Source organism: Paralichthys olivaceus, chromosome 5, assembly GCF_024713975.1.
Source record: "Paralichthys olivaceus isolate ysfri-2021 chromosome 5, ASM2471397v2, whole genome shotgun sequence".
NCBI lineage: Eukaryota > Metazoa > Chordata > Actinopteri > Pleuronectiformes > Paralichthyidae > Paralichthys > Paralichthys olivaceus.
In genome coordinates this window covers 24,133,310-24,154,238 of record NC_091097.1, presented here as the reverse complement: position 1 = coordinate 24,154,238, position 20,929 = coordinate 24,133,310, and the positions used below count along the sequence as shown (strand labels likewise).

The window sequence follows — 20,929 nt, the reverse complement described above, 5'->3', positions numbered from 1 at the left end:
AGTGCTGAAACCAGGGAAAATAAGATGGGGTAAGATTGATCCAAAACCGGGGCAACAAGTAAAAAATCTTTATATATATATTTATATCAGAATGAGAAATCAGAAATACTTTATTAATCCCTTTAGGGAAATTCAACTATATATATATATATATAGTTTTCTCAATCATATAAATATATGAATGGGTATAAATAAATACACTACCAGTTTATGGTATATAGTATAATTGTATGAAGATGCAAGTATAAAAATATATGTATACAGTAACAATAGACTACAATATGATATGAATATAAAAGAGCTACTTGGGGCTGCCACAGTGTCATGAGGGGGTGAGAGCTGTCGTCCATGATGGATTTCAGCTTCGCTAACATCATAAACTCACCCACTTCAGTGGAGTCCACGGGGCAGTCTTAAACCAAGCTTGCCCTCTTAACTAGTATTATCTACATAATATGATGAATCCTTTTTTTTTTTTTGTCTAAGGGTATCAGGACATTCTTCTACACCAATCGTCAGACCTGCCAAGATTGGCTGACAAGGATTCGCTTGGCACTGATGAGGGTTGGTCTCCTGTCTGGTCAACCGGCAGTAACCATTCGTCATGGCTTTGACCTGCTTACAGAGATCAAAAACAGTATCACCCAGGTCAGTACATATACACTGCTACATGAAGCTTTCAAGTGATTCACATATGCTGTACTTTCAAATGTTATGTGTAGCAGACAATGGACACTGGCTGGAGCCTCTGTTGCCTCTATGTGCCTGTCTCTTGTATATACTGTAGTTGGGTGCCAGCATTATTTGATCAGCTGATTCCATGTTTGTGTGTGCTTTTCAGGGTCCAGAGGTGGAGATTCCTCTGACATTACTGGTGGAGGCTCTGTGTGAGTTGCGATGTCCTGAGGCCATCCAGGGCCTGGCAGCCTGGAGCCTCTTGACCACTGGCAGGAGTCTGAGTTGGCTGTCGTCAGTCGCTCTGCAGGCTGAGGGACGGTAAGCAAAACCGTCTTTACCAAACATTCTGGTAGCTCAGCAGAATACTCTGCTACATCCTCTCCATTCACGTGATATTTATTCATTTATTTGTCTGTCCTCTGCTAAATAATAACTTTGTGTGTTTAGGTACGAGAAGGCAGCTCTGGAGTATCAGGATCAGCTTTCTGCTGCTACAGGGATGGACTGCAGCATAAAAAGCTCTGAATGCTGCCTGCTCAAACTTTCCAGCAACACAAGCAGCCCCAAGCACACCAGCAATGGTAACCATCTTGTATAATACAGTCCAGCTGCCATAAGATTTTTTTTGATTCATCTTGCATATGCACCTAAGTCATTAAGTCTCAATTCTAACTGCTGACCTCACTTCTCTATTTAGCTCAAAAATGAACGTTGAGTTCATTCTTGTGTTCAAAATTTAGTTATAGAGGTAACTGATAACCTAAAATGTAGCTGTGTGTTGCTAAAAAACATTGATATTCATCATGAATATCTACAAAGCAATGTACATACTGTATGTACCATCTGAATATTAAAAATGAATCTTTAATATCTATATCACATCAGTTTGTTCGGCGGCAGTTGGCAGGTTCTAACATGTTATGACAAGGAAGAACTTAAATCAAAATCAAAAAATGTAAACGACAAGCAGCAACAATTGAATGTTGGGCTCGACAATTCTGAGCAAAGCCAGATAAGCTGGTTTGATTCTGTTGAAAGACATAATGAGACAGAATGAAACATACCACATTGTTTAAAAGAGTGCAGGAAAAAAATGATTAAAGTTTAACAAAGTCGTCATGTAATAAATGACATCCCATGTTAATAATCATTAACAGTAAGTACTTTATGTGGAGTTAATGAGTTATGAGTCATATGGTTTTGTGCATGTTCAACCCTTTGTAAAGTTTTTTAACCGAAGGCCATGTTTTTTGTCTAATCAGATAGTTGTTTTATAGAACTCTGCATTTGAGTCTTGTGCAAATGTATTTGAGTTACATTTGATGTGTTAACACACAAATAATTGCCATGCTCTTTAGGTGATCAACAAAAGCAACAAAGCTTTGAAACTGGGAGTGTCTGAGACTAACTGAACTCAAGTTGATCTGATTTATTGTTTAAAAGTAGTTTAAAATACCTGTAAATGACCAAACCTGCACCAAATTTGCATAGTTCATTCAAAATACACTGTAGCATTGTACATGTCCTAATTTAAATGCTTTTTTGTGGGGGCGGGGTCTGTCAAAAGGTGAAAGCAGGAAGACTGTATTGCTGAAATCCACTGAGTGTTCTCCTGAGGTGATCAACTTTCTGGCCAACAAAATGTGTCAGTGTTATGTGGCACTCAGTGATTGGGACTCGGTTAAGGAGTGGCAGACCACCGTCAATGCCCTCAAACAGAACTCCACCAACCCCATCAGCATCAACCTGAGGACAGATTTCAACTACATCCAGGCTCTGAGCCGCTTTGAGGAGGGAGATCTAGCAGAGTGTGGGGCTCAGTTGGAGCTGCTGCCCGGAGAGGACTACAGTTCACTTGGCAGCAAGGATAAGATGGGTAACAGACTTACTACACTATCTTAAAAACATTCCTAATGCTCAGTGTTTTTAATTAAATACAAAAAGCAACATTTCAGTTTTTGTTAAAGCTTTATAAGCATTGTCCACTAAACCACACTTTTGATTGGGGTTTAAGTATTTGACTGTGTGTGTGTGTGTGTGTGTGTGTGTGTGTGTGTGTGTGTGTGTGCATTTTTCAGATTTGAAGAGGCTTCTGCCCTCCATGAGTCCAGATCCCACTGAGCTGCAGAGAGCCATTGAGGTGCAGCTTCTTCGAAGTGCTGTGAGTGCCATGTCGAAAGCCAATCAACATCAGGAGCAGAGGACAACAGCCAGTCCAGAGTGAGTATAGTGCTGAAATATTGGAAACAGAAACCGCTGTCAGGTCCTGAAGGGTTCTTTCATTGTTGGAATCCACTGTGTAAATACTGTTGGGAAATTTAACTCAGGTTGGTGAAATATGACATTAATCAGAATTACCATGCAGAACTACTTAAACTATTTGACCAGTGAAATAATTTCAGACAGCATGATGAAAATAACAATTTCTCATAGTGGTTGCTCATTAGTGTCTATAATGCACAATGTCATTTAATGAAATTAAAAGTGGAAGAAATCTGATTCATAAAGTGACAGAAAACAAAAAGAAAAGTATAAGAAAAACAATCGTCACTTTGTTAAATCTGCTTTTGTTAAACCAATATCAAATCTCTTGTCCTGTGAAACGGTTTTGTTGTAGCACATTGGTGCGCTGCCTGAAACAGACTGGCCGGATCTGCTTGGGTCCTCTTCGCCTGTCCACTCTCACTCTGTCTGATGCCCTGCCTACTCTACCCACCCTACAACTACACTGCACTGCCACCCTGGAGAACACCCTCACTGGACAAGAAGTATGTTCACCCCCACTGTTCATTTGACTTATTCCATCTGAATTGTTATGCATTTACAATAAGAGTGTTTAGAGCAGCTTGGTTACTTGATTCCTTTAAGTGATCATTGGTTTGGACATCACAAAATAGAGAGGGAAATTATGAAAAAGAACACAACCAAGGATCCTTAATTCTCCACTATTTATGTAATGACACTGTTAAATGAATGTCTCCCATGGTTGGCTTGTAAAGAGGTAGAGATAGTCTAAACTAAATGGATGCAAAAAGAGCTGCTGAGTAAACTTAATGATCGTACTGACAAAATAATACAAGCTTGGAGTGGAATTCCACTCGTTATATGCTGATGTGTGTTCTTTGCAGGACTGTGTAATTCCTCTATGCAGTGAGGTTCTGAGCTCTAGTAAGCAACAGGACATCCAGCCTTTTCTTCAGGCCCTCAGATACACCACATTCCAGAGACAACTCCTCCACAAACTTAAAGGTAAATATCTGAGACTGAGGTAGGTGCATTGGCTACATTTTCTGATCAAATTGGTCATACTGTTGGCTTCTTCTATTACTTTTATGACTCTGTGCCCGGCGAAAGATGCTGTGTTTTTGAGCTGTTCTTACGTACGTACTGTGACCCTAACAACACACACCTTCTATGTGTCCTACTCTGTTTCACAGGACTAAAGCCTCATCTTAATTCTTCTCTTCTTGAATACTTTTAAAACAAGATGAGGAATGAGTCCTTTAGTCCCTCATCACTTACACTTGAAATGCTTTATGAATCTAATAATCAGTGTTAACAGGAAGATTGATCACAGCAACAAAACAGTTTTATTAATAATAAGGGCATTTGCTTTCACCATAACTTTTTCACAATAAAAGCCACTTGTTTGAACACCAATGGAAAGGCAGCAGTACCTTTACATAGTCTTAAAATGACTAAATGCAGTGAACAGAAAAATAGGTCTGAGGTTGGACACAGATTTATCTTGGAGTTTTTTTGTGTAAGATTTCCTTTATTTCTCCATTCTTCAGGTTACTCTTCCTCCATAGATGGCCACCTAGTGGAGCTTTGGCTGACGGCTGTCAAATTTGCCCGTAAGAAAGGTAACATTTCCCTGGCGACCCGTTTGCTTAGCCAGTGCGCTGGTGGAACACAAGACGAGAAGCCACAGGATGAATTGAGCCAGACCTTCAGGCGTCTTTCTCTGGAGGGCACTCTAGGAGAAAAATGGGGAGCAGAGCTGCAGATTGAAAAGGCGAAAGTCCTGAGAACTGCAGGTAAGGAGCAGTAGACATTTTAAAGCTGTGAACTAGTAGAACATTAAAAAAAATTTAAGATAAAGCTTATTTGCAGACATAAACACTGACTCAACTGACATCTCTGACATACTGTATACAGCATAATAAAATGTGATCTTCCATCAGCCCAAACCTGCAGCACACACAAGATGTAATGATTCAGAACAGTGGTGAAAAATATTTTTGAACTTATGAAGACGCACATGCGTCCAAAGGCTGATCTGACACATTCATTTCCATGTGTTCCCAGTTGCCAGAACCCTCTATAGCTTTGCATTGTGTTTATAATGTTGCTCAGGATACAGTCTTTAGCTCCTTCTAAGGCCCCTGTGTCTCTGCAGGACAGTCCATGACAGCCATGGAGATGCTGAGCGGGGCTGCTCTATCCTACTGCCATGTAGAGAAGAATGAAGGTGCTGCGTGCCGCTCACTGCTGACACTCTGCAAATGGCTGTTGGCCGACTGGAAGGACATGACACCTCTGCTTAAACAGGCATGCTTACCAATCAGTAAAAAAAAAAAAAGTATCCCCCCGCCTCTCCTGCCCGCGTGCATATTTTTGTATCAGGAGGAGGGATGAGGGTATAAGGACTTTGCAGCAGTGAACAGTGAAAGAAAAATATGTATTTTGAACATTACAGCAAGTAAACCTGCTATATTAGGAATTCAAAGTAAAATGATGAATCTGTAAAAAAAAATACCTAAATCAAGCGCCCCTTTACACTAGTAATGCGCAGGATGATTTATTAAAGAAAACAATTCTAGAATTTAAGGACTTGTTATGCTTCTGTGTAGGTGGTAAAGAAGTCAGGAACAGTAAACTCGGCTAATGCTGTGAGCAGCATGTCACTTCTGAGCCGGAACATCTCTGCTCTGATCGAACTTCCCCTCGAGGACCAAGGCATTCCCCACATCATCACAGAGACCTCAGGTAACAATAATATGATGTTGAATAATACGACACATCTGTGGTCTACTCTCCACGCATTCTACATAACAAACACAACTCTCACTTTTGCAATTCTGAATTGGTTCACAAATGTCAATCTAATATCTCAATAACTTATGTTGGGGGGGAGCAGAACTCTACCACGAGGGCACAGTCAATAGTCGGTTGGTAGGTTGTTAACACTTCATACCCCATCATCTACAGAACATTACTTTACTCAAATCACTGACAAAAAGGGACGTTGGGATTAACCAGCTTTACGATAACTGCCGTTTCATAACGTCACAGTTTCATAACCGTAAGAATTGTTTAAACTGTGATATCTGACTATGGTGTCCTGCCTCTCACGAGTCAGGTAATTTGTGAGTGTGTGGTGCGCTTGTTTGTGTGTGTGAGCCACTTAACTGAAATGCCTTATTTCCACCAACGCTGGACAAAAAAAACTCTAACGGAGGAGTTCACAGCGAGGGGAGAAATCCTTGTTTACCTTGTTTAACACTACAAAAACGAACTTGATATGGTTGATAAAAATACATATTTGAATTAATTAGCCGTATTGTTAGCTATACATACTGCTTTAGTGTGTCTTAATCATTCTATAGTATTGATAATCGTGAAACCGCCATATTTCCTCTGACAATAATTGTGGCACCAAAATTCGTGACATCCCAACTGACAAATGAGACCTGCTGTCCAAAACGTGCAGCACAACCTGCAGCACTGCATAACTTCAACCATCGGTAAAGACTGCAAGACTAAAGATCGTCATGCCTCACTCCACAACACACACACTCATGAACTTCTGCGTACTACCCCATTTCCACCAAAGTAAACTGAGTGCTTGTGCCGGGCTAGTGCAGGTTCATAGATTGTTGAACCTGCAAACCTCTTAAGGACCAGTTTTCTTTTCCATGGGCTACAGCAGTGGTCCCTCACCCTTTTGAGCCCAAGATCACTTTATTATCTGAAACAAAAGCAGAGATCTACAAATATCTTCCAAAAAAAACATTTAGGGTCATATTTATTATTTTTGCAATTTCTTTTTATAGGCTGAATGTACGGACATAAATATACACAAAGAAAGGCAGTTATGCAACTTTATATATTCAATGCACAATATTCACATTAATATCAATTCATATTTACTGCATCTGTTTAATGCACAATATTTACCTCCTCAGTTCAACAGTATGCTTCTGTAGAGGAGCTGCTATTGCAGCACAAAGTTTTTGCATAGGCTTTGCCTTGAATATCGCCATAAGCATGACTACTGCATTTCCAGCTCCTGCAGATATTTCACAATAAAACCCCTTTTTTCACACAAATGAACAGATATATTTTGAAATGCATGCAGAAAGTGTTGCAACCATTTATGTTTGTGACATAAATTAACAGATAAACATCAAACATTAATTTTCTCTGTCTATTCTGCTTTGAACCACAATGTTCGTCTGTCGTTTTTCTCTCTCTCGTGTGAAAATAGAAGGGAAAATAGAAGGGAACATGCTTCCAAGTTAATGTTTTACTTAAAATACTTTGACCATGTGTGTCTTGTACTGCTTAGCACATTAGGGCTATTCAACCAAAAGGATAAGTTGAGCTGTCAATTTGATTCTAGCTTCTTGTTAATCTGTGCAGTGAGTGTGGGTGTTGGCGAGCCAGACTTTGTGTTGGGCCAACTCTACCAGCTCTCTACCAGCCTGGCTCCAGAGGTGGCCAAGTCCTGGGCAGCCCTGGCTAGCTGGGCTTACCGCTGGGGCAGGAAGGTGGTGGATAATGCCAGGTTAGTGGACCGACTGGCAACCATGTCTAGGTACCAGTTTGAAGCTTCTCTTGTATAATGCTATACAATTCTTCACTTGTGAAGTTATGTTAATTTATTGTTGTTGTTTTCAAAGATGCCACTATTTATTTTCATGCTCATCAACCCTTTAAACAGTCTATTATTTATACTTATTTTCTCCTAAGCCAAGGGGAAGGATTGCCACTCTTATCAGAGGAAAAGGAGGAGGTAGAAGAGCTGCTACCAGCAACCACCAGCGAAGAAGACAAGGAAACAATCTTTGGCATTCTGGGACAGGCTATGTGTCGTCCTACTGGCATACAGGTAGAGATCTTTGAGCCTCTCCGCAGGCCACAGCCAGAGGCATTATGGTTTTGTGTTGTCCATTTCATTATGTTTCATTCTTCATTCATTAAGTCTTCATTCTTAATATTGCTTTAGTTGCACCCAAGGATGAAATGATTATATTTTGGTTGTCAAAGATCAAGGTCATTGTGACCGACCGCAATGTCTCAGGAACACTTCCAGAGAATCCTTTCAAATTTGGTACAAACGTTTACTTGGACTACTGGATTAGTGATTTGAAAATCAAATTAAGGTCACAATGACCTAACAAAACTTATTTCAGCTTCATGAACATGAGTTTCTTTACATTTTGACCAGTTGTCAATTGGACTAAAAGATTAACTGATTAGATTTCAGCTGTCAAAGGTCACAGTGACCTCATATGAGTCTTGAAAATATGCATTTACACAGAAAATTCCCTGATTGGTGGAGACATCACTGGGCAGTAAATCTAGTTTGACATTTTCCTTTTTATTATCTTAAAACCAATAGACCCCTCTCACCAATGCAGTGTAGTGTGCAGGCTAATTTTGGCTTTGATCACCATTAAGTGAGAGTTCATTTCATTCATAGTTATTATTTTTATACCTTTTTTATTGATATCATGTTAATAATATTCATGATGTTATTGTGTAAGTTATCAAGTGCCTCTTAGATCATTCCCATTTCTTTCCATTGTGATCTAGTGTCTAGCTATCTAGTGTCTTTTCCAACATCAGCTCCATGGTCACACAGTAACAGACTTGAACCATTTAATCCTTTACTGCTGAGATAAACAATAAATAAACATGCGCTGAGGCAAAGGGATGATTTATACTTGGTTTCCTCTTTAGTGTTATTAAAAAGCTTTGGTTCTTAAGTGGATTTTGAATTGGTAGGTCTTGGAATATCACTCACAACTCAGTGAGTGTTTTGGTAGTGTTCAGTTAAATTTGTATACCAGATTGTGTTTTTTGAAATATCTCATTTCTGTATGTGCATATGTTACTGCAGTGCAGATTGTTCTGACTATTGTTCTGTTGTATGCTAGGATGAGGACATGGCTCTACAGCAGGAGGACAATGAGGACGACATGGTAGACGTGATCTGGCGGCAGCTAACTGCTTCATGTCCCTGGCTTGGGGAGGTGGGCCAGCCTGTCACAGATGGTCTGATCCGTGTTTGGAGACGGGTTGTGGACCGCATCTTTGGCCTATACCGGGTCTCCTGCCAAGCCTATTTCACCTTCTTGAAGCTGAATGCTGGACAGGTCAGATTCAGAGACACAGTTTGCTGCCGCTGAAGTCCATGAATGGTTGAAAGGGCAACCCTTGTTGTTTATGTTATGTGTTTTAGGTCCCTATAGATGAGGATGACCCTAAACTCCTGCTGTCCTATCACAACAACAAACAGAGCAATGATGATGTGATTGTCATGGCAACGCTGCGTCTTCTCCGTCTGCTGGTGAAGCATGCTGGTGAACTGAGGGAAGGGCTCGAGCTCGGCTTAGCCTCTACCCCTACTGCTCCCTGGAGGGGTAAGTCAAATGGCAAAATATGCAATACATGTTTGGTTTTCTTCTGGTAGTCTGCAATAGTTGTTAAAATAATGTACATTTATAAGTGGAGTGCCTGTTCTAAACATGCTGGTTTTGAATGGACTGTTTGCTTGGCCTATAGTAATGCTCTACTGTGTGTTTCTCAAACCTGGTTTATCTGCAATGAAGATTTTATGATCATTTATTTTCATAAAATGAATTTGCTTTATTATTATTCAATAATGGGATTCATATATATTTGGAAATGTCAGGAAAATTACAATAGACATGTTTTAAATCAAGAAGGATACGGATTCATGAGATGTGCGTTCCACACATAGACAGGTAGGCAGATGTTAGTAGAATTTAAAGGTAGGTTTAACCAGCAAAAGAACAAGAGGCAGAAGGTTAGATGCCGGAACAGTTTTAGATATGAATTGATTGGCACGTGGTCAGGCAAGGAAATCCCTACTGAGTAACTGAGTTGGTATATGACAACAGCAAGAACAAATCTGACCCATTCATATTCGTGGTCTGAACGCTTCATCTTCCACCATAAACAGCAGCTGATGTTAAATGCATTTAATCATGAATGCCATATTTCTGGTTTCTTACTGGAGGATGGCTGTTGTCTCTGTTACAGTTGAGCAGGGCATATTTAAGTGCAACAGGAGCTATTTTAGTGCAAGGGCAGGGTTTTGATGAAAAGTAATACACAATCTGAATATAAATTCAAAAAGTCATGCTCTCAAACTGTAAGACCACACTCGAATAAAGATAGGAAAAAAGCTCCATGTCAGAATCAATAAAGTATCTATCAATCTTTCTAATGTGTGTCTTCCTCAGGTATCATCCCCCAGCTGTTTTCCCGTCTCAACCATCCAGAGGCATACATCCGACAGAGTATATGCAGCCTGTTATGTCGAGTGGCCCAGGACTCCCCACATCTCATCCTCTACCCAGCTATTGTGGGCTCACTGTCCCTCGGAGGGGACGGTCAAAGTGCAGGTATTTATTTATATTGAAGATCTTGTCCAGGCCTGCCCTCTGAGAGCCAAATATATGAATCATCAGTCGAAGACCCCTCAGTTCACTGAGTTTCTTCAAGTTTTTTGTGCATGTGTGGATATTTCTGTGTGCACGCGATGAAACATGTCGGTGAGAAAACAAATTTCAAATGAACAACAAATTCTAGTTGTGGGATTTTTATATCTGGTGTCGGCAAAAAATGTTGCACATATACACTATATTCTGTTGTTTACAGCTGTAAACATGTCTCATTTATATAATTAATTTATTATAATATTCTTCACTGCCACGGACTACCACCACTGGTTAAAACTAAATTAAATGGTTGCATCAAAGTGCCTGTATAAATTTGAATGATTTTGTAAAGAGCTTCTCCACTCTGTGGAACACTTACAGCCTGACATGTATCTCTCACTCACCCATTCACACACATTGGCACACTTGTAGAACAGCACCAGTCATAGTTAGGAATTCAATGTCTTACTCAAGGACACTTCAACACACTGGAAGAGTCAAGGGTTCAAACCAGGTACCTCCTGAACGCTCTACCACCTGAGCCATGTTGCCTCCATTACAATGACAATTATCAGGAATACCAATGCAATCAATCTATTTATTATAATTATGTGTTGACAGGGAGCAAATTACCATCAGCGCTGCCTACTTTCCTGGGAAGCATGCAGGGAGAGGGCCTGGGTGGGGAGGAAGAGGAGCAGCCAGAGGGTGTTGGACAAGGCGGAGATCCAGATGAGCTGGCAACCTTTTGCTCCAGTCAAGATCAAGCTATGATGCAAGACTGTTACAGCAAGATCGTGGAAAAGCTGTCCTTAGCCAACCCTACCATGGTGGTTCAGGTAGGAGGCTGCACACAGTTAACTTCTAAACTGTTACATGGACAGAGTTTGTACCTGTCTTAGACGGACACCATGTTAGGACCAGGATTACACAGTATGTTCTTGAACACAGTGTTTAATGAAAGATTAATGTCTTTAAGTCAAGCTGAAGTGACGAGAAGAGAGTGGACCAATAAAGTGGGGGAATTTGTGTCGAAGCATTTGTTAAAAGCACCTATTTAGCTTTAAGTTTTTGATTTAAATCCTACAGCTTAAAGGGAACCATATAGCATTAATGACACAATCTGCAATCACACACCTTTAACTGCACCTAAGTTACAGGAAAAAGTGTGCTCATATTTGTAAGCTGTGGCTGTGTGGTCTGGCTCAGTGGGACCATCTCCTATAATAAAAATGCACACTCACAAAGTCCTGAGAAGAAACCTGATAAGTACAGAAAAGAAAACCTCTGTGTTAGTGCATCACATAGAGCCTTTGAATCAGATTCACACTGTAGTATTTCAAAGCTGGTAATGAGTCCTTTGTGCTGAACAGGTCCAACAGCTGGTGGCTGAGCTGCGGAGAGTTACGTTGCTCTGGGATGAATTATGGCTGGGTGTGTTGCAACAGCAACACATGCATGTTCTGCGCAGAATCCAACAGCTGGAGGATGAGGTCAAGAGGGTGCAGAACAACAACACACTACGCAGGTGAGGGTCACCGACTTATAAGTTTATTACTTTATTTTGTCTTTGTGAAGCACTAATGCAAAAGGCTTTGGACAAAGACTGTTTTGTCATCTGCCTGTTCTTAAACACTGCTGTCATTTCTCTAACTCTTTGACTACATCCACACTAATGCAGAATCACAGCTCTTCTCCCTGACGGTCACCCTATTGTTTTTATTCAGTACGACTGCAGTTACTTGTTCTAACATGACCATCTTCTGCTCTATTTTCTAGCCTCAGGGCATCAGTCTCTCATAAAAGAGATTAAAAAACACTCATTGTTCAGCTCTGCAGACAGAACCAAGCATATAGACCTGTGTTAGACCTCTAATTTAACAATACCCTACTCAGTGATGCTCTTGGTTTTGAAGTCTTTTTGGGTCAGTGGACTTAAGGCCCAAATTGCGTGGACCCACATAATTGTTACTTCCAAGTCTATTTACAGTCTTTGTTGTGCTGCAGGGATGAAAAGATTGCCATTATGCGCGAGAAGCACTCTGCTCTGATGCGTCCCGTGGTTTTCGCCCTGGATCACGTCTGCAGCATAACAGCAGCTCCAGCCGAGACGCCACATGAGACCTGGTTCCAGCAGACTTACGGTGATTCCATCACCTCTGCTCTTGAGCGCCTAAGAAACCCTGCCAACCCTGCAAACCCCGCCAGCAGCTGGATTCCCTTCAAACAGGTGTGTGTGTGTGCTTGTGTGTTTGCTTGTATCTGTAAAAGTGCTTGATTCAGCCAGAAGGATGAAGGATTTCAGACAGACAGGTCCATTGTGATAGACTTGGGTTTATCAGTCATATGATGAAAGGGGCAGAATAAAGAATTAATTAGTATTTAGAAATATTTTGTTCATGTTTCTACATATAGAATTCTTTTAATTAGTATGTTTGGGCGGCTGTGGCTGAAGGTACAGTGGTCGTCCTCCAACCAGAAGGTCTGCACTTCAATCCCTGTCTTCTGGATGCCAAAGTGTCCTTGGGCAAAATGCTGCACCCCGAATTGCGCTTCATAGAAAAAAGTGCTGCTAATAGATGTATGAATGTGTTTCTTTGAGCTTCTCATGAAATTGAAATTTTAATATAAGCAGTCTTCAATTAAATGCATTAAATACTTCAAGTATTTAGACATTAGCCTGGAATCCATCATAAATTTTCATTTACACACACAGTAATAATATGTATGTAAGACTGCAACCTTTTTCACTGTTCTCATAAATTCATTTTTGTGTTCCTATGTTTTCTTGCATTCAGATAAAGGCATTTTTGATACTTGATGGTTTATGAGCAATTTGCTAAGTGCTATAAAAGTACTTCATTTTAGTACTCAGCCCTATTTGCTGTACACGTCTATACAACATTCTTGCAATGATTGTACATTGCTGACCCCAAATGATGTGTGCATTGGACAGATCATGATGAGCCTCCAGCAGCGTGCTCAGAAGAGATCCAGTTATCTGCTTCATCTGGATGAGATCAGTCCTCGCCTGTTGTCTATGACCACAACAGAGATGGCGCTGCCAGGCGAGGTGTCTGCATCGGATGCTGTCACCATACAGAGCGTAGGCAACACCATCACCATCCTGCCCACCAAAACCAAACCAAAAAAACTCTACTTCCTGGGATCAGATGGAAACAACTACCCATACCTTTTTAAAGGTAAGAGATGAGCTCACAACACTAAACATGGGTTGGAATTAATAAATAAATTTGGATATAAGCTAAACATAGTTACTGCTTATCTGTGAAGATTCTCATTCGTCCAGGTCATGCTTGACTTGTGTTTCTTGAAGATGTTTGACTTCTCATCATAAGTCAAGGTGTGAAAGGCTGTTGATTGATACCTGTAAGTCATAGAACCCGTTCCGTCCTCAATAGTATAAGTCTGAATGCACCTTAATGTGTCTTGAGATCCAGTCACTCAGACCACATTCGAAGGTGGTCCAGGATGTATGTGTTCTTTTTGCTGTGTGAACACAAATGCATCCTCAGTCAAATATGAAGGCCCTCCTTCTCGGCTGAAGTCCTCTGACCCGCCAGAGTTCACAATAAATTCAAGTGATTTTTTTATTTATTTTTTTGCATGGTAAATCTTTCTTCATGGCAGAGCAGTGCGCTGCACAATAATTCACTTAGTCCCTTCTGACTCCGCACTCTATCCCTCTCTCTTACTTTGCTTGAACTAACACACACACACAAATAACGGTAACAACTTAGGTCTGGTCACCTTGGAGGTTTGTACCACAGCTGTTACTACTGCTACTACTGCTGTTTCATCTGAAATCAGCTTTAAACAGGTTTTAATGTAAAATGTTTTAACGACTGTCGCTTTTTTCAACTCAATAAGGAGAGCAGTGGTGGTCGAGAGACCTAAAGGCTGAATGAAGAGCAGGAGCAACCTTTCTATCGAAAGAGCCATTTTGCCCCTTCTTCCACATAATAAAACTCGTCTGGAGCCGCAAAGCATATTTGATAACACAGCTTATAAAGTTTTATATATAGTTATACTTTGACAAACTTACAATCATGTGTTTAGTTATTAATCGATGGTGTCAGATCATGTCTGCGTGTCGCTCCGGTCACTTTAACACTGAGTCCTGACTGTGAGCGTCCCATCTCGTGTTGTTCTGAGCACTGTTGACAAGTCATTTTCCATGATGTTTACAAGCAGCCTAATAAACTCTGGAATCAAATAAACACTGAGTTACTTCATGTACTGATCATGTCCTGATAACTAGTGATTTATTTAACGAGTGTTTATTAGTGACAGTGAGAGCAGCTCAGAGAGGAGGAGGAAACAGAAACTCCAGCTCGATACAAACCAAATGCAGCTTCTGCTCTGATCATGAAGCAGCTGATCACTGAGCAGCTGTGACCACAGAAACTCTGTGTTTTCACTGTTTCCACTGTTCTTCAACAAACTCACTTACCGGCTGCTTCATGTAAACGAGCTCTGATCTCACATATATGAGGTAATGGTGGGCGGTGGAAGGAAAAGCGGGTCAAGTGTGTTACTGGCATGCTAGATGAGTGTTAGATGAGTTATCCATGCTGATACTCTAAATATTAAATATCAAAACAACCCATTTTTTCATTTCCTATTTTGATCTGAGCAAATAATCGAAAAACAAACTGGAATCAGATTCATAAATGAATAACGAAATATTTACTTGTTTTTCCAATTTATGTACCTTCAACAGTTTCTTTTTTTTTTTTTCATTTTTACAATCCATATTTTGTGTTTTTATATCAAGTTTTTGGCCTTCAATACTGAGGAGAAAATGCCTTTTATAAATTGTAGTCCATGTACACACCCAACACAAAGCTTACTAAAGCCTGGAAGGAATTAGCCTCGATTAAACCTGGCTGAATTTTGTCAATTGTGAAACACCTTGAGTCTCATGTGGAAGTTGGAATTAATTCAAGCTAGGCCTTTGCACTCTAGCCAGGATTAGTTTAGCCCCTTAGATGGAATACCCTGCAGGTCTGAACAGACAAACCTAGCACTGTCTACTTGTGATCAGATCTCGCAAGAGATGGTAATACCAGGTCTGAACAGGGGATTGGGTGTGGATGGGTATTGTAAGTCACTTTGGATAAAGGTGTCAGCTAAATGATATGCAATGAGCTGTCTGGGGAGAGAACTTAGGACAGCATTGTAGGTGGCTCATAATTGATGCAGTAGTCCTCTCTTTTATCAATGAGTTTTTCAGGTTGACAAAGATAGGCACTTTTACTCGTCAGTCAAACTGTCTTCTCTGGCCAAAATATGTACATAACCAGCATGTCTAAGTGAACCTCTGAGTTCTTGCCTGAGGAACTGGCTGTCTTATTCTGTGCACCTGTTTGGTTTATTGGTTGTTTTGTTTCCCCAATGTATAGATCAAGCATAAACCACATTGTTTTGTGTCTGGGTGTTTTGTCCTTGGGGTGGACAAGCTTTTGCCTTAATTCGTTGCCTGACTTGAAGTGTACAGGTATGTTAGTACCTAACTCATTTAAATATTCTTAAGCAATACTTCTATAACAAACCATAACAAGACAGTTTTCTCCATAGCCCTGAAAAGCTGTTTTATGATGACCAAGAAATGCTGGACAGGCCAGGGGAACATTCTGAATTAAACTATACAAGGCCTTTGCATGTATGAAAAGGTGACGCAGCGGTCCCTGTGGGTTCCCTGATTGTCTACAAGACCTTTAAAGGTTGGCTCCAGCCTGCTCGATGTTGCATTTGCAACCAAATCTTGCCAACTTTTGTTTACAGAGCCATTAAACTCTGGCTCTAAGTTTATTGCTTAAGTGAGCGTAGATATATGCATGATCTTATACATTGAGTGGATTTATCAATAGCAGACAAGCAGTTCACAATGTTGTATACAGGGAAAGGTCAATTACAGATGCAGCAATTCTATCCCAGAATACATGGAATTCTTTCAACAGGGTAGATTGATTGTATCAATTTGAAATGCTGCCCAGGAGAAAAGATCATTGAATTCATACTACTACTGTTCAGTAACCCAAGTGTAGAGGTTCTGACATACCTTTGCATCAGAACCCTTTTCTTGTCCAGGAAACATTTGTGCAACTTATTTGTAAAATCAATGGGACCTCTTGTAAGAGAGGTTAGATCCCATCTCTCTGCTCTCTATGCAGATTAGAGTTTTGCTGATAGACAGTGGACTCTGTGGTTTGACAGTGGTCAGAGCAATTGATGATAGCCAAATCGTATTTGCCTAGTTCACCCATCAATTGTTAATGTTAATAGTGCTAGTAGTAGTACTGTATAAGTGCCCAATAAAGCATACAAATTATTGCAGTAATCTTCAACCTAAACTAACAACATTTCAATATTTATCATTATATGAATGTTTGATACCATATGTGATTACAAGTCAATGAGTCAGTAGTATTGAAGTAGTGATTACAATCTTGTATGTCTTAGGTTTGGAGGATTTGCATTTGGATGAGCGCATCATGCAGTTCCTGTCGATTGTCAACACCATGTTCACCAAGATCAACCAGCAAGAGCAGCCGCACTTCCATGCCCGCCACTACTCCGTCACTCCCCTTGGAACCCGATCAGGACTAATCCAGTGGGTGGATGGAGCCACACCACTCTTTGGCCTCTACAAGCGCTGGCAGCAGAGGGAAGCTGTGCTGCAAGCTCAGAAGGTTACATTCTTCCACGTGCTATAATGTAGCAAGTAGATGAACACTGGGCAATGTAAACTACAATGTTTTAAGTGAAACTGCACCAGGCACCTGAGCACTTCTCCTGTTACAACCCCACATTCTAGTTTATTGCTCCATTTCAATTTGAATTTTTTTTTGTTAAAGCTAACTGGACACATTTTTCTTCCTTTGTCTAGAACCATGACTCATTCCAGCAGCAGCCAGTGCCTCCAGTTCCCCGCCCCAGTGAGCTCTACTACAGCCGTATTGGGCCAGCACTGAAGGCAGTGGGGCTTAGTCTAGATGTGACACGACGGGACTGGCCTCTGAGCGTCATGAAGGAGGTGCTGAAAGAGTTAATGGAGGCTACACCCTCAAACTTGCTGGCCAAGGAGTTGTGGTGTTCCTGCACCACACCCAGTGAGTGGTGGAGGGTCACTCAGGTAAACATGGCTTTTAGTTCACATTTGAAATCAATGAGATATGTAAGGGTAATTTAAAAATACTTTTCATCAATCTTTTAATTTCATTTGTCAGTGGGATAGGCTATTAAGAGACGTGTTTAATCGAAGTTGAGGGCATACACTGTTTCTGTTCTTTTACCCTGCAGTCCTACGCCAGATCTACTGCTGTCATGTCAATGGTTGGATACATCATTGGCCTTGGTGACCGTCACCTTGACAATGTGTTGATTGACATGACCACTGGAGAGGTGGTCCATATTGACTACAATGTATGCTTTGAAAAAGGTCAGGACATTGAAACCACTTCATGTCAAATTATAGACTTGTCTATTAAGAGATGCTTTGTCATTAATGTCTAACTTGCTAAGTAGAATTTGTGCAGTATTTGCCTTGAATGAGTGTTAAGATGGAGCACACTGCATGCTTAATATATCTGTTTTAGCTGCACTGTAGGGTATTTATGTATTTCATGTATTATTATGATGCATATGGGTTGTGTGTGACTACTGCTTGCAAACCAGATTGCCTATTGTGGACAAAAAAAAACTACCTTAACTGGTTTATAGATTAGTACGGCTTCAAGTGTTTGTGTTTGTGTCACTAGGAAAGAGCCTGCGGGTGCCAGAGAAGGTCCCATTTCGGATGACCCACAACATTGAGACTGCCTTGGGAGTCACTGGGGTGGAGGGTATCTTCAGGCTGTCCTGTGAACAGGTTACTCTACTGGACCCCACACACTGAATTGTGTTCATAAATTTGCTTTTACTGTCATGTGCCATGCACACACTGTATGCTAACTGGGCTGACGGTGGTCAATTGGACAATTTTAGCATGCTGCTCAACCTTAGTGCAGGACTTGGTTTTGATCTTGAATAAAAATGTTAGCTGTGTCTCTGATGGTTGCAACAGCTGAATAAGTGCTGAAGTGAGATGTGTCATTTCAGGTGGTTCAAATGATGCGTCGGGGAAGAGAAACTCTACTGACTCTGCTGGAGGCATTCGTCTATGATCCACTGGTGGACTGGACTGCTGGGGGTGAAGTGGGCTTTGCTGGTGCAGTGTATGGAGGAGGTGGCCAACAGGCGGACAGCAAGCAAAGCAAAAGGGAGATGGAGCGAGACATCACACGCTCTCTCTTCTCCTCCAGGGTGGCTGAGATCAAGGTGAGGTCATGGAACAAAGACTCAACCATGGGCTTTGTGCCTTCTTCTCAATCAGGAAGTAAAAGTTGAATATCGGCCATCGTCATGCAACTTTAATTCCTGAGGCTTTCTATCATCTTGTTTATTTCTCTCACATAAAGTTTCATTAAATGAGTCAACAAGTTTCTGAGGAATGCATTTTAGTTTTCTCTAATTAAATGAATGATAAGATCAATAATCTCAGTCTGACTAGAATCAATTTCAGGGTATCACAGAGAATGGTTCATGTTTTGTTTCAGAGTGTTAGTGTAGAAAAGAAAATAGGAATGCTGTTGGGTTCAAGTTGAGGCAAGATTATTGGCAAACCAAAGGAAATGAAAAATCCCGCTATTTTAGCAACAGTGAACCAAAGTTGTATTTTAGTACTATACACAAATCAGTTGGTGGATTGATCCCCAGCTCTGCCAGTCTGCATTCTAAAGTGTCCTGGTGCAAGATACTGGACCCCAAATTCCCCCTTGAAAGCTGTACTGGCAACTGAGTATGAATGGTATGCGATAGAAAAAAGCACTGTATGTAAGTGTGCCTGAATGAAACTTGTACATTTAAGTTGATCAGACTGGAAAAATGCTTCATAAATACAGTCCATTTACAAACGATTCACGAGCAAAGCATATGAGGATCATGTGTGGGATTGGTGCACTGTGTACAGGTCAACTGGTTTAAGAATCGTGACGAGATGCTGGCAGTGCTGCCACAAGTGGAAGAAGCTGTGGAGGAGTATTTGGTCCTGCAGGAGTTGCTCTGCCAGGGTGAAAAACTACAAACTAAACTGCAGGAGGAGATTGCCTTCCTTGAGGGAGCAGAGAACCATCCAGACCATCTCATCCTCACCCTGGAGAAAAGGTCTGAGTTATCACACTTGTTAACATGAAAGCCACCTGTTGATCACCTGACACTGAGATGTAATTTTAGGCAAAGAACAAGCTGTCTACATTAACACATTTAGTTAGTGTCATTGCTCTGTAAACCTTTAAAATTTTAAAGACATTGCAATAGCAGCATCTTTATTGTCCCAATTCTCAGATATGAATTTAAGATGTCTTGAGATAATGTTTATCATAATTGAGTATTTTAAGTATAGTTACTAAATATGTGGCTGGAGGACATATAATATATTTTTTTTTCCATTTTTATGAAAAATTCTTTTGTAACATTTTTGTTTTCATAAGATCTTTTGTTCTATAAGCTGTCTTTAGTATTTTTCCAGTCCCATAATAATGCAGTAATTAGTTGTCTGCTCTGGATGGCTTTGCTTACTCATGTCCTCCATTTTCGGAGCAATACAACATAACACTACTGGCCTACTTTAGTGGTAGTTTATGAGGACATGCAATTATTCAAGATGATAGTGAGCATCCTTAGCTGGATCACGAGGCAAAGTACTAAAGATGTTTGACGTGCTTCAAGCTTGTATATTTTCAGTTTGAACTGGTTATTTAAGTTTGAATATGAACCACCACCACCACCCCCGTCTTTGGGTAAGGCTGTGCGATACGGCCAGTGTTCATAAATATTCATATCACTCAATGTCGGAAATTATTATGATAACTGTCAAATTGTTTTTTCCTTAAGGTTGAAAATGAAAGAAACCAGAGAGTTAGTTGAAACATTTTTTAAACAGCAAAACATTTCAAAAATCTGAAGTAAACCATTCAGAACAATTGGGTTTGACCTCTCACTGTGTGTTTGGTTCAAGGATTTTAGATCCAACTGTGTATTGAACTCTTATTATATTGACCGTTCCTATTTTGGTGTTTCAGATTTCCTCTCTTTACTGTATATGCAAGATGACCCTGTATCCAACATTTTGAAAACCCAACTCTCCTTGTCACAGATATTCTGAACACAATCAGCTGCAGTCACGGCAGCGGACTGTGCAAGAGGCCATTCAGAGTAAGCTGGCTGACCTGGACCAGTGGCTCTCACAGTACCAAGCAGCATTCACCAACCTAGAGGCCACCCAACTGGCCAGCCTGCTGCAGGACATCAGCAGCCCCATAGATCTCGGTGAGGCCCACTGCAAATAATGCAAGCACAACAAATGGATGAACTTGAATGTTTACAATTTCTTGGGTTTTATGTAAAACTTTGTTACCGCCAGTGTCTATGCCACTTCCCTGGCCTAAGCCAGTGGCTGGAGGTGTTATGTTTTTCGGGTTGTTCCTCTG

General features: G+C 40.7%; 1 protein-coding gene across 4 annotated transcripts in view; it reads left to right on the top strand.

Annotated features, from left to right (window-relative positions):
• The window catches only part of smg1 (SMG1 nonsense mediated mRNA decay associated PI3K related kinase), a 70,010-nt gene that overhangs the window by 35,231 nt on the left and 13,850 nt on the right, over positions 1-20,929 (top strand). For 3 of the 4 annotated variants that reach the window (XM_069524944.1, XM_069524941.1, XM_069524942.1), the window contains exons 22-47: positions 487-648; positions 842-996; positions 1,126-1,259; positions 2,246-2,554; positions 2,757-2,898; positions 3,296-3,446; positions 3,807-3,927; positions 4,473-4,718; positions 5,081-5,232; positions 5,535-5,670; positions 7,327-7,501; positions 7,657-7,795; positions 8,847-9,065; positions 9,152-9,332; positions 10,179-10,340; positions 10,998-11,215; positions 11,750-11,904; positions 12,384-12,606; positions 13,333-13,579; positions 16,863-17,092; positions 17,290-17,535; positions 17,703-17,841; positions 18,161-18,270; positions 18,501-18,719; positions 19,411-19,604; positions 20,596-20,768. In XM_069524944.1, coding sequence (XP_069381045.1) covers positions 487-648; positions 842-996; positions 1,126-1,259; positions 2,246-2,554; positions 2,757-2,898; positions 3,296-3,446; positions 3,807-3,927; positions 4,473-4,718; positions 5,081-5,232; positions 5,535-5,670; positions 7,327-7,501; positions 7,657-7,795; positions 8,847-9,065; positions 9,152-9,332; positions 10,179-10,340; positions 10,998-11,215; positions 11,750-11,904; positions 12,384-12,606; positions 13,333-13,579; positions 16,863-17,092; positions 17,290-17,535; positions 17,703-17,841; positions 18,161-18,270; positions 18,501-18,719; positions 19,411-19,604; positions 20,596-20,768 — 4,738 coding nt within the window. The remainder of the gene's footprint in view (positions 1-486; positions 649-841; positions 997-1,125; positions 1,260-2,245; positions 2,555-2,756; positions 2,899-3,295; positions 3,447-3,806; positions 3,928-4,472; positions 4,719-5,080; positions 5,233-5,534; positions 5,671-7,326; positions 7,502-7,656; positions 7,796-8,846; positions 9,066-9,151; positions 9,333-10,178; positions 10,341-10,997; positions 11,216-11,749; positions 11,905-12,383; positions 12,607-13,332; positions 13,580-16,862; positions 17,093-17,289; positions 17,536-17,702; positions 17,842-18,160; positions 18,271-18,500; positions 18,720-19,410; positions 19,605-20,595; positions 20,769-20,929) is intronic. The other variant, XM_069524943.1, reaches the window with a different exon arrangement.